The 13,159-nt window shown below is 40.8% G+C and overlaps 1 protein-coding gene across 1 annotated transcript in view; it reads left to right on the forward strand.

Moving 5' to 3' along the window:
• The first annotated feature begins 9,967 nt into the window (after positions 1-9,967).
• Positions 9,968-13,159, forward strand: part of cntn3a.2 (contactin 3a, tandem duplicate 2) — a 31,819-nt gene continuing 28,627 nt past the window's right edge. The window contains exons 1-2 of the mRNA XM_086142006.1: positions 9,968-10,411; positions 12,927-13,064. Coding sequence (XP_085998132.1) covers positions 13,010-13,064 — 55 coding nt within the window. The 5' untranslated portion in view covers positions 9,968-10,411; positions 12,927-13,009. The remainder of the gene's footprint in view (positions 10,412-12,926; positions 13,065-13,159) is intronic.

A 13,159-nucleotide genomic window follows, 5' to 3' on the forward strand; every position in this document is an offset into this window, starting at 1 on the left:
CAAAACCTCCTATCTGAAAAAAACACTGTTTTCTGGAAATGAAAAAAACATTTCATTTGATTATAGTATGGTCTTTGTTACAAGAATATTCTACTGTTCACAGACTATATTTCTATGTTATAATTTAAAAATACATTGCATGTATTTTTACTCAAACATATCGATGGCTGGAATGCAAAACCTCCTATTTGAAAAAAAACAGTTTTTTCAGGAAATGAAAAAAACATTTCATTTGATTATAGTATGGTCTTTGTTACAAGAATATTCTATTGTTCACAGACTATATTTCTATGTTATAATTTAAAAATACATTGCATGTATTTTTACCAATGACAATGCAGATAAGTGTTTTTTTCCTAATTTGTTCTGCTTCATTGTGCACATAGGAGTTTTGTCATGTGACATTTATGTCAAAAGAAAGGACGGGATTATCCTGCAGATAGACTGAAAATGTGGAGCCATCCCATTTCTCACCATTCAATGCAAAAACCCAAAATCGAAAAATTTGCAGATAGGAGGTTTTGCATTCCAGCCATCGATATATAGATCTACATATTCATACATGTTTATGTAGATGTACCCATGTATAAATGTCTGATATGCATGACTGAAATCCTTCAATATATATTGTATGTGTGTGTGTGTATGTGTGTGTGTGTGCGCGTGTCTGTCTGTCTGTGTGTGTTTGTGTACAAGATTAAACTAAATTGTAACAGGACATGAAGATGATTAAAGCAATTCAGGCTTTAGTCAGTTTCCTCACAGACCAGTGCAACAAATGTTTTATCTTCTTACACTCATAATATGGATTTTCTCTTTTAAGTGTACTCATCAATCAGCATGTTGACCACTAAAGGATCCCTTATGTTAATTCCAATGTGTGAATAATTCATGTGTCTGACATCCTGACTGCTAAGCTGAACAAAGACAAACAAAGATGTGTTCATCTTTAACCGTCTCAGAATCTTGCGTGAGCCTCCCGTAATAAAATCTTTGCTCGTTCCACACGGTTTCCGCTTTGTTCGTCATCGAGCAACGTGAAAGGAGAAACATGACGTCCTCCGAGTGAAGCTTCATCACTAGATGTATCAAGATGATTGTGTTTTGGCTTGCAGACTTGATGCTATAAATGAGACGTTTTTCGCGCTGGACGCAGGGGTGATATTGATGACTAATTGCAAGTCTTGCACATCTTTAAAAATCAGGAGACATTTTCTTTTTAAACTGAAGCCAATAAGCATGCAACTGTTAAGTGGAGTGGATCGTTGCATTATTGACAAGAAAAGAGTGAAAACAGTCGTTAGGAAGATAATATAGAAAATCAATAATGCGGTCTGCACCTTGAGCCCATACATGGCCAAAACTCAATCACCACACAAAGATCTTTTTATCGAGCGCTCGAGAACAGTGCAAGAAAATAAAATTCAGTGTTGGAGGTGTATGTTATAAAACCAACTTTGGTGATATACCCGCTGCTTGTTCTATTAAATTGCAGGTTCAGTAACGGAAGCTGCTAATGCTCTCAAAATGAAAGTAAACCCACCAACCAACTAGATTTTTTTGTGAAGGGAGCTAAAATTGTGTTTATGGTGGCATGCCATTCGGAACGGTAGGAAGTTGAGGAGCCGGAGAATTTTATTTTGCCGACATCTCGTCCTAAGTGGAATAAAGCATTTTTCCAAGATATTAGAAAGAATTTTTGCTTGAAAACTGTCAGGTATTTAGGTTACGGTGTATTGTACCTCTCCTTCCTCCCGTATCTATTTCCAGCAAATATTAGAGAGAAATATATAATATCTCACAGCAAGGAAAAGAGTATTTGCAGACAGAAAGAGTCATATACCTTGTTTTCAGAAAAATGCCACACTGAGGCAGATTGTCATGTTATTTGTGATCTTTAATTTATTGCAGATGTCATACAAGCAAACATTGGGCATCAAAACTGAACACTAGTAACGGTATATAGTCACATACATTTCCGCATATGGGCAAAAGGCAGTAATGTAAAGGCGGCGAAAACAAGACCAAAAATATTTATAGCCCATACACATAGATGATAGCTCATATATATCGTCATGCAGATCAGTGTTGCATTTTAAATATTTATAGCTGTTTATATATGTATATAAATGGAACAGCCACACTGTCTGTGTGTTTAAACACATGGCAAATGAGGCTTGTCAGTCTTCGTGGCTGCCAAGAGTTTCGGTGGTTTAAAAGCATGATTTAAATCTGTATGTTTCCCTCATGCTGTCACATAAAGTGCCCCTGAATGTGTGAACAGGACAGACTTCTTGAAAATTGGTAATACATCACGAGTCGTTCCATCAAACAATTCACTCTTCCCACCTTCCACCACAGCTAACACCCCCCACCCACTCCCCGATCCTGAATGAAACAAAGGTATTAAAGCTATTTAGATTCGGTTATCACTTTATGCGGTGCCATTGGCAGAATTTATAGTCCAACAAGCAACACTGAAAACGTCTATAACGATTGGCATGAGGGGGCGGTCAGTAAATGTCTGCTGCCACCTGCTCCTTTCCCAATGTTTTCCGCTCTGCAGTACCAGGCCACGGGCTATGAGTCTAATACTGTCTGCAGTCTAACTTCAGGATTTAGGGACCTTTTACCACCACAAATGCAACGGGAGATGATGATAGTACAATTTAATCTTGTCGAAACTTTCAGGTTAGCCTAAAGGTACGAACGCTGACTATATCAGCAAACTATGAAACTGTAGATTCCTGGCGCTGGGTGAGAAGTGTTGACCATTAAAGTTGCACACTCTCAGCCACAAGGTTGCTGTTGAAATAAACCACAAACACAGGCAAAGAGAGCCCGAGTAAGCCATTAAACCTCGCATTATCGCAAGGGTTGATACACGGCTTCTAACACGAAGAGACCGCTCAATGTTTTTATGCCTCCCTGCAAGTTGCCCTCTGTTGACTTGGAATTTAGTTAAAACTATCATTCTCAGATATGCGTTACACAGGAGATGGCCAGCGCTCCCGGTTCGTGTTCCGCCGGGAACAACTCCTATGTGCGAACCCGTGTTTTAGTCGAAACGTTTGTCACCGCCGAAATTGCCGGTGCATCACCCCAAAAAACAGTGTGTAATTTTACAAGGCTGCAAAGGGAGCTTCTCAATTATCATATTCCACTCACAGGAAAAAATGCTTCACTGAAGTGTGCCAGCGGTCACAAGTAGACCCCACCAGAACTTACTCAAAGCACTTAACAGGACACTGGCCTGATAACACTACACGCTGAAGCCTCTGAATGACCATCGAGTTGAAGTTGTCGGGCTCTCGCGCAACTGACCGTGATCAACACGTCGCGCGTCCGTCCCGGTGTACAAATCTAAAGGACATTTTCGATGTAACGCTGCTCGTGAAAAACAGAGGGTTTCACTATTATCAGGAATCCGTTAATGTTATCAGTGTATATCGGTGTAAATTAATTGACCGGATGAAACTAAGTTCCCGCTGCACAACATCAATTTGGTGATATTAAAAGGTGATTTTATGTGTTACTAGGTTTAAGCGTGGTTTCTTTTGCAATAAGGGGGGCAGCTGTTTGCTTCCTCTGTCATCACTCTGTGTATTACAGTTTTATAGCAAGATGGATTATAAGCGGCGACAACGGATCGAGTCACTTTTACCATCAGGCTTTCACTCACACTATCGTCTGATTCGGTTTACTTCATTCTGTATGAGTGCTGTCAATAGATGGTGAATGGACTTCATTTATACGGTGCTTTTCCTTGGAGCAACACTATTTCACCTGCTCAAACACAGACACACACAAAAACTCACATACATGCAGGAAAATAGGGTGGCTGCCATCTGTATGAACAGATATTACATGATTATGTAAGAGCCTTGAACTTTCAATTTCCCATTTTTTTATTGAAATAGTCTGAAAGGAAGATTTGAAAAATAAATCTAGATAGATAGATAGATAGATAGATAGATAGATAGATAGATAGATGGATAGATAGATAGATAGATAGATAGATAGATAGATAGATAGATAGATAGATAGATAGATAGATAGATAGATAGATAGATAGATAGATAGATAGATAGATAGATAGATAGATAGATAGATAGATAGATAGATAGATAGATAGATAGATAGAGCAAATTCCTTATATTCCTAAGTAATGGCCTTCTGCTGCCATGGAGCTGCTGCATGCAATAAAAGGTATGCTGCCTCATTAGTCTTTTTTCGCCAGAGTATTGAAAGCTGTCTGGGTAATGAACTAACACCTTCACAACAGGAACAAAAAAAGTGGAGGAAAGTTTTAAAGAAAGAGGAAAATGGATTGCATATGAGTGAGGCACTGACAACTTCTACAAGCATTTGTTACTTCAAGCTCATAGTGGTGCTTTCACACCTCCTGCAAATTATTGCTTTCTTTTTACAGCCATATAGGACAGTATCATCTTTATGTTCTATTGTACCATGCAAATTTATATTGAATACAAAAAAAATAAAAAGGCATAAGACATTATCATTTTCTTCACTAAGATTAAAATGCTAGAGCAAATCGCGCATATTTACCTCATTATTACATGAGTTTTTTCTATGTAGGTCATCCTGTATGTTGTTTCCACAAATGAAATTCAACATTTTAACACTTTGGTGCCGAGTCGCTTACACAGTCAGCTCGGTATTTGTTTCCGTGTGTTCAGAAAACACATTCATGAAAGCTGCTGTGGAAACTTAAGACTTGTGAGGAGTAAAAAAAAATAACATAAAATTAAAAGCACATTTCTAATTATCATGCGTCCAATTTTTAAATGTCTTTCAAACCACAAATGGCTAATTATGCTCCCCATGAATGTACAAGTGTTTTGTCCTTTATCCTTTCCCAGAAAAAAAAATCTGTCAGGTGTGCAGTGAGGAAAAAGAGAAATATCATAATTAACATCTTGGATCCCATTTGAAGGGAGTACATTTATGATTTTATGATTTCCCCCCTTTATGGCATTGGAAAATTGCACTTCCTCTCTTACGGTGTTGGAAAATTGCTGCGTTTCGCTGTCTGTTCACTAACCTGCCGAGTGTGCACATTAAGTAGTGATGTTTTCTTCTGCCGAATTGGGTTAAACATGGGGGATGGTGCCTTGTACGGATCCTGCTGCCATTTGCACTTTTCTTCATTCTATTCCAAATTTAGACAAGCCAGAAGAGTCCAATGGCGCTTAACACCTTACGACTTTAGAATTCGGTACATGGATTACGGACACGGCACTCGTTGCCGTTAGACGTGCGCTTACAGCAAGGCAGGAGGAAGCAATAACTTCAGGGGTCTGTTATTAAGATGGTTAATCTGTGGAGCTCAAGAGGAACGGGATGAAATATTCCTAGAGGAAGCGTTCACAACAAGCTCTGAGGATAAAGCGCATGAATAAATTACAGGTATAATTAAAGGAAATGTCAAATGGCTGCTGTTGTGGAGCATTATTAACATCGCCAAAGCTACGTTAAAGAATCCTGCGCCTGAAATAAAGTTGATCAATGTGGGTCTAATGGGTCTCCTAGCGGACCGAGAGACTACGGGACATCAAATAACACATTTAGGCTTCATCAAGTCCCAGAACAGATATTGATGTGCGTTTGTTCTGACTGCAGAAGAGAAGGCGAGAGCCACACTGGTAACACGATTGTGTTAATGCAAAAAAAGGGGGATTCGGAGTTCCCGTCTCAGGGCGGGGGAAGTCATAGCAGGCAGGCAGCGAGGGGTGAAGGGTAGCTGTGCATGTGAGGGAAATAGTGCGAGGAAGGTTAGAGATGAAGGGGGGGCGGGGTTTCTTTTGATGCTTTCATGGGAAACGCATCTTTCGACCATGAAGCAGAGCTGTCAATGGAAACTTATCGAAAACAGAAAAAAAAAAAAAAAAACCTGCCTCTAGCGAGTATCAGTCTGCACGCAGCAGCACAGTCAGTAAGTAATTTATTTTAAAGTTTCAGTCAAGTTAAGCAAAGTGCAATTTCAGTATATAACCAGAAATAAATAAATTCGAGGGTGCTTTAAAGTCTACACAACAAACACCTCCTCACCATCCCCATTTACTTTCCCTTGGAATTTTAGTTTTCAAATAAGGGTGCATTACATACTTTAACAGGGTAGGAGGAATTGTAGAAGAACTGGAGGAAAATGCATCTTTCAGGGGAGGGAAGCCATGCAGAAGGTGATGTATAGGCAGAATTAGCAGAACTAGAGCTTTTAGAGCAATAGACTGTTTGACTTACTATAGTACGGAAAGTGCAGGTGTTACTGATAAGCGTGAATAATGGTTGTGTTATGTTCAGCCGGCTCTAGTAAGTGTGACATGACAGTGTTGCGGCCGACCAGTAATTGCAATACAAAACTGTAGCAGTGGAATTAAATGGAAGACCTGCTCTTCCCTCGGCACGACAGGAGAACATTCACCCGGAATAAAAAAAAAAACAAAACAAAAAGAAAACGGTTGGGTGGCAGTAATCACCATTAGCTTTATCATCAGCTGTAGTCTGTGTTTTAAGTTTTAACCTCCGCAACATGCTCTGCAACACTTCCATTACTGCCAGGTGCATTTTTCTACATGCCCTGAGTGGAACAGGTGTAGTTCTAACCAAAACACTTCAGTCCTCCCAAAACAGAGACTAATGTGACTGATATCATTCAGCCCCCTCACAGTCTTCCATAAGGTAGGATTCAACAGAAAGAACACCCCTCCCCCCGACAACACACACAAACACACACACACACATAACACTCTGCAGCAGCGTGTTTTCATCCACTTTAAGCTCATTATATTGGATTCGTGGTACACGTATGCTTGAGTCTTAGTGCCTCTCCAGGACCCTGATGTTTGACGTTTTAATGTTATGCCACATGTTCTCGTGTAAATGTGAGCCTGGCTGAAATAGATGAGTAACTTGTAAACAGGTAGGTATAGATTACATTTAAGAACGAAAATCGCAAGGTTTCGGAAAATACCGACAACCTCTAAGCGCAGCGCTACGGGGTGTGACATAGAATCCGTTAATAGTAAATACTCATTTGCAACTTTTCCATGGAGGCCTTGAATATGGGCCACTCCTATCCAATGTCCCCAACCTTCTTTGGAATGTGGGTCCTCCACGAAACACAAAACGCCAAACACAGAATGGCATGTTTGGGTTTCTAAGGTGCGCCCAGTAGGCTCCCACCTCCACCTGATTCATCTCTCCACCGGGTGGTCAGCTGTCAGAGCTGTGCTTCTCTCCCCCACCCAATTACAAGGAGACCATCCTCTTGTTCAGCAGAGAAACTCAAACACCTTGGCACTCAGCGGGGGGTGATTATGAGTATCTCTACACCATGTGTGGGGGAGATTCAAACTATTACTACCTGGTATCGCTCTACCGCTGCCCCGAGCTCTGATTTCTTCCCTGCAGGTAACATTGCAAGTCCCAAAGCGGGTGTGCTTGGACGATTTCGACCACTTTGCCTCATCGCCACATCTGAACGATTCCACGTGGATGCGGTGACGATCAAGTAGGACATAAACGTATTTGCGAATAATAAATAGCATACTTTGTTGTAACAAGAGACAACAGCTTATCAGAAGTCACTGAACATCTGAGCGGTCAGGATTTATAAAAGCTAAAGATTTGGGATTTTGTAACCAGTACAAACAGGTGGGTCTGACATATTTGTGCAAGACTCCAATGCTGTTTGCTTAATTAATCCATGTTTGATAACGCATAATTCCTGGCTTTTTGGAAACAGTGATTATAATTAATATATGCTTATTGACAAAGCCACCATTAGCAAATGTTGTGATTTCAAAATTAAATGTTGCAAGTTGTATTATGATAATGTAGGTTTGTGCTAATGTGTGTGTGTGTGTGTGTGTGTGTGTGTGTGTGTGTGTGTGTGTGTGTGTGTGTGTGTGTGTGTGAGAACCTTCTGAGCTCATTGATGTTTTTCATTACCGGTATTTTTATGCAAAGAGACGAATGGATCTGCTGTTGTGGTTATATACACTGCTCAAAAAAATAAAGGGAACACTTAAAAAACACATCCTAGATCTAAATGAATGAAATATTCTTGTGAAATACTTTGCTCTTTACACAGTTGAATGCGCTGACAACAAAATCACACAAAAATGATCAATGGAAATCAATTGTATCAACCCATGGAGGTCTGGATTAAGAATCACACTCAAAATTAAAGTGTAAAAAAAAACTCCAGGCTGATCCAACTTTGATGTAATGTCCTTAAAACAAGTCAAAATGAATCTGTGTTGCTTCCTTAGTGGACACTATGATTTCACAGAAGTGTGATTGACTTGGAGTTACATTGTGTTGTTCAAGTGTTCCCTTTATTTTTTTGAGCAGTATATAAACCTAGTATACATTTTTTTTGCTTTGATTTGTCTGTATCTTTTTTGAAAATAAAAAAGCCCATACGCGCTGCTTTGGGATTCACCACCGTGATGTTGCCAACGGACACGTCGCGAGCACACCTGCCTCTTCAAGCTCGCACTCTCAAGTTGCAGTGTATCAGGACGAGCTCTCTGCATTTCATTTCGATCACACCTTTCCATTCAAATACAGCTCCCGCTGAATGCAGATAAACCCAATTCAAAATTCAAAACTTAGGAAGAACAGCACTGATAAACCCCCCACCTCGCATAATAATCATGTGCTGCATAACAGCCTGGCTGGGTATTTCTCAGCTTTTAACAAATAATGCTTCCTGAAATTATATCTTGGTCAAGCCTTCGACTTTGTATTTCATTAGGGTTGTTTGTGCAGGTGAACACTTCATTACTAATCATGACTGAGGTGTGACTGGATTGAGCAGTGAGTGGTTTAACATTAACCTAACTGGTTGAGAAAAGGACACCACAGTATTTTGCACATCCCCAACGGGTTACATACAATAACAACAATAGCAACAATGCTTACACTCCTCCTCCAACTGATTCTAAGACTACTACTACTTCTACTAATTATTATTACTAGTCACACATAGCCTACAACCCCCCCCGAAAAAAAACAAACTATGAAATGAATGTATGTATGTACAGGACTGCCTCAGCAAATTAGAATATTGTGATAAAGTTCTTTATCTTCTGTAATGCAATTACAAAAATTAAAATGTCAAACATTCTGGATTTATTACAAATTAACTGAAATATTGCAAGCCTTTTATTATTTTAATATTGATAATTATGGCTTACATCTTAAGAAAACTCAAAAATCCTGTCTCAAAATATTAAAATATCATGAAAAAGTCATTTTGGTTTTAAACTGCATTACAGAAGATATAGAACTTTTTCCACAATATTCTAATTTTCTGAGACAGTCCTGTATACGGTTCTGAGATGGCTATTTGGTTGAGTGGTCACTTCTAACTTCCAACTACTGGTTCTTCGGATCTTCGGTGACTGAATTGCACTTTTTATAAGTTGCTTTGGATAAAAGCGTCTGCCAAATGACTGACTATTAATATCATATAATTGGTTATTTTTATATTTAAGGATTATTACCATTGTTGTTGTTGTTATTATTCAAATTTCTTCTCGCAGTCCAAAAATATTCAGAGGGCTATTTGGAAAAAATGTAAATGACAAAAATGCTGCAAAAAAATAAAAAAAATTGCTATTCGTTTGCAGACACGTTCGGTTTATCGGTGGGAATTTCTTGACAATATTCTGGTATGACGCAGGGAGGCGTAGTTCCCGAGCAGGTGCGTCCTCTCCTCCCTCACACACTCACACACTTCAACCATCCTGCCGCCGCTCCTCCTCCTCCTCCTGCCGCCGCCGCCGCCGCCGCCGCCGCCGCCGCCGCTGCTGCTGCTGCTCCCTCTCCTCACCAGCTCCTCTTCACCAGGGAGGGAGTTGACTTGATTCGCATAGTAAATCATCTCTGCGATATTCTCCCCCTTTATTCCCAGAATTCTAGAAACCCACATCGGTTGGATTTTTTTTTTTTTTTTTTACATTTTTTTAAAAAATTATTTTTATGTTGTTTTTTTTTGTTTTTGTTTTTTTTTGGAGGGGAGAACCAGCCGCTTTAAACTGAGGATGATTTAAATGTGATCTGCACGGGAGACAACGTGGGTGTTGTGTGCGTATATGTGAGTGTGAGTGCGGTTTTTTTTTTTTTTTTTTTTTGTTATTTAGTGTGTGTTGTTTTTTATGGTGATGTGGAGTGGAGGAGAAGGAGGGATCAGCGATATGAAACGCGTGTGTTCCCCGTCATTACCGACTGACCACCGGCTCTATTTTACCTGTGTGAACGACCTTGCGATTGCGACCGAAATGTTCCCAAAAAGGTTTCCATGGAGGACAGAGCTGTAGCTTTTCCCCTCAGTGCTCATTTCGGTTCCTGCGTCTCTGAAGATCTTTCAAGACAAGAGGTAAGGTTAAGAAGATTTTTAAAAAATAAATAAATCATCTATGCAGTTTTTTTTGTATTTATACATATTTATCTACGTATGCGTTCATGTGCGCGTTTGGCGGTTGTGAACGTGCGCCAGGAGATGTGAATTATTGAAAATGATCTATATATGAAGCTGCAAGATTCAATTAACGGGATCACACGTCGGCCTCTCGTCCGCCTCCTGCGAAATCGCTCGTAAATTCCCAACACCATGTCAGACCGTGCAGAAATAATAATGATTATAATAAGAACCGGGTTTCAGGTGGAATAACGACGTGCCCTCCCAACTGCAGCAATTCCTCCACGCCGTGGTCTGGATTGGGAGGGTTGGGGAGCTGCTGTGGGGGGGTTTGGGGGGGGGGGGGGGCAGATGCAGAAAACAGCCGCTTCTTGATATCTTTCTTAAACAAGGAGTTGTTTTGTGACTCACTCACGCAGTTCATGCACCAAAGCGGTCAGATATGAAGTGAATGTTGGCTTGTGTGCCTCCGGTTCTCCTCCCCTCAGCCTCACACTGCAGCCCAACCTCCACTTTCAGCCTCATTCTCAAATGCATATCAAGAGGCCAAGACTGATCTGTATCAGGGCCAGATCGGTGCTGATGTGGGTTCACCTGTGTGTTGTTGCGCGAATAATGTATAATCAAGGGTTGTATGGAGAATCCAGTTGATGTTGACAATTAAAAGAATCTGTGACTGAGCATCGATTGCTTCTACAAACAAACACACACACTGAAACATTCCCTAGGTAACTGCATACTGGTATGCCAAAAATCTGTGATGAATCAATCCTTCAAACTAAGTACACTCCCACTCCTACAGCGGAGCTATTTGTCCAAGCAGCGTGTTACTTGGAGGCTGACGGGGTGTGATGGAGGTGGCAGATATTGTGATTTTATATTGGTTTGTTGTTTTTTTTTTTGTTTTTGTTCATCTCAGTTGTGCACAGAGAGGTACGCCACTTGTTTCGAAATGACTTAACTAGTCAGGCTTTCTCGCTGCAAATCATTAACGCTGTTCAGTTTGAGATTAGAAGTATTTGCATGAATCTGTGGAGTCTTTTTGGATGATTGTGCGCATAAGCGGGCAGACATGAACAGTATGAGGATGTGAATCTCGGCTTTTGGGTCCTACCAATGGCAAAATTTAATATTTGGACATTGTTTTGTTATTGAGACGCACTTAAATACATGACTTGGCTACTGCCCTGACAAAACCCCATTACAAATGCAAACCATAAAATGCAAAGATGGCAGTAGTGTAATACCAACTGTACCTTCCATACTCCAATCCTCTGTCCTGAGGTGCCAGCAGTTTGCACAACGTGGGCCTATCACTGAGGTATGGCATGCAGGACTCTTTTTTGAGTGGAAGCGTATAAATCCAATTTTGCAGACTTTGGAGGAAGAAAAAAAAAAGACTAAGCACACATGAAAGGTAGGGAAGAAAATCCTGGCTGAGATCCCATGTGTCTGATTTGACATCCAGGCAGCTGACAAACAATTAGACCCTCTATAAGTAGTGCTCTGAACCAGGCTCTCCCTAGGATTAGGCCACAAATGAGCCACACATCATGTCTTATGTTTCTAAAAGGAAGAGTGTGTGTGTGTGTGTGTGTGTGTGAGAGTGTGTTGAAGAGGCAGTTGGTTGTGTATCGGTCATGGTGGGAATGTGAGTCTGGTTTGTAGGTGTATGTGGGTTACATGACATTTCGCAGAGTGGTTTGGAATATCCGTCGCTTCCCCTTATTATGTCTTGGATACCTTGTGAAGACATCCAGGTTTTGGATATGTGTATTTATACTGAAGTTGCTCACTAAGCAGATCTTCATATACTCTGCATACATGAGCGTGTCTGTGCGGGACTCCTCACCTCAGTGCTTTACTTGTGTTTGTTTGACATTTCATAATTGCATTACTCGCTCAGTCCCCCGCCCGCGAGGAGCGAGCGTGCCACAATTTGCAACACATGCTACAGGCAGACCGACACTTGTCCTTGATTACGGACCTGGGTGGAATGGCTTTCTCGTCTGCTGTCTAGATTCACCCCGGCATGTGGGGAGACACATGCTGCTGTGGGTGAATCTAATTGATTGGATGGCACCCAATTCCCAGGTCCAAGTCTTCACTGGCAGCCAGGGAAAGGATCTGTCCAAGTAAAGGATGAGCTCGGGCATTGGTTACTCCACTTATACATTGGCATAGGATTCTTCTGATATGCCTCTGCTATTACCCTCGGAGCCCAACAAGTGCAAGTTGAGCACACGACAGGGCGCAAAGATTGCGAATCGTCACAGTTTGGGAGTGTGAGAATAGGCCGAGAAGATGTGACGCTTCGCATAACACATCTGAAAAAGCTCTCACGGTTTAGCTAATTTTTTTTCGCTCCCCCCCCCCCCCAAAAATAAATTTATTACAATGTCGAAAATTGGATTTAAAAAAATCCCAGGGTTTGTTTTTATGGCCTTTTAAATCAAGATGCTTGCTCCAACAGGTCAAGCACCCCTCTCCCTGAGATCACGAGTGCCATTTCAGAGCTTATTGGATGAAACTCCCATTTGCCCTTGGCTGCCAAAGATGATGTTGCCATGGAAACAGCTTCTCCTGTTATCAATCATCGACTGTCTGGCAGGTAAACCACCTCTTTATAAGAGTAATGATTATCTCTCGTGTCGACATTTACAGTCGCACGATGATAGTTGAAGAGATGAAAATCATGTCACTGTC

Source organism: Fistularia commersonii, chromosome 34 (genome assembly GCF_037954325.1).
Source record: "Fistularia commersonii isolate RoL2024-O1a breed Wild chromosome 34, RoL_Fcom_v1.0, whole genome shotgun sequence".
Lineage (NCBI taxonomy): Eukaryota > Metazoa > Chordata > Actinopteri > Syngnathiformes > Fistulariidae > Fistularia > Fistularia commersonii.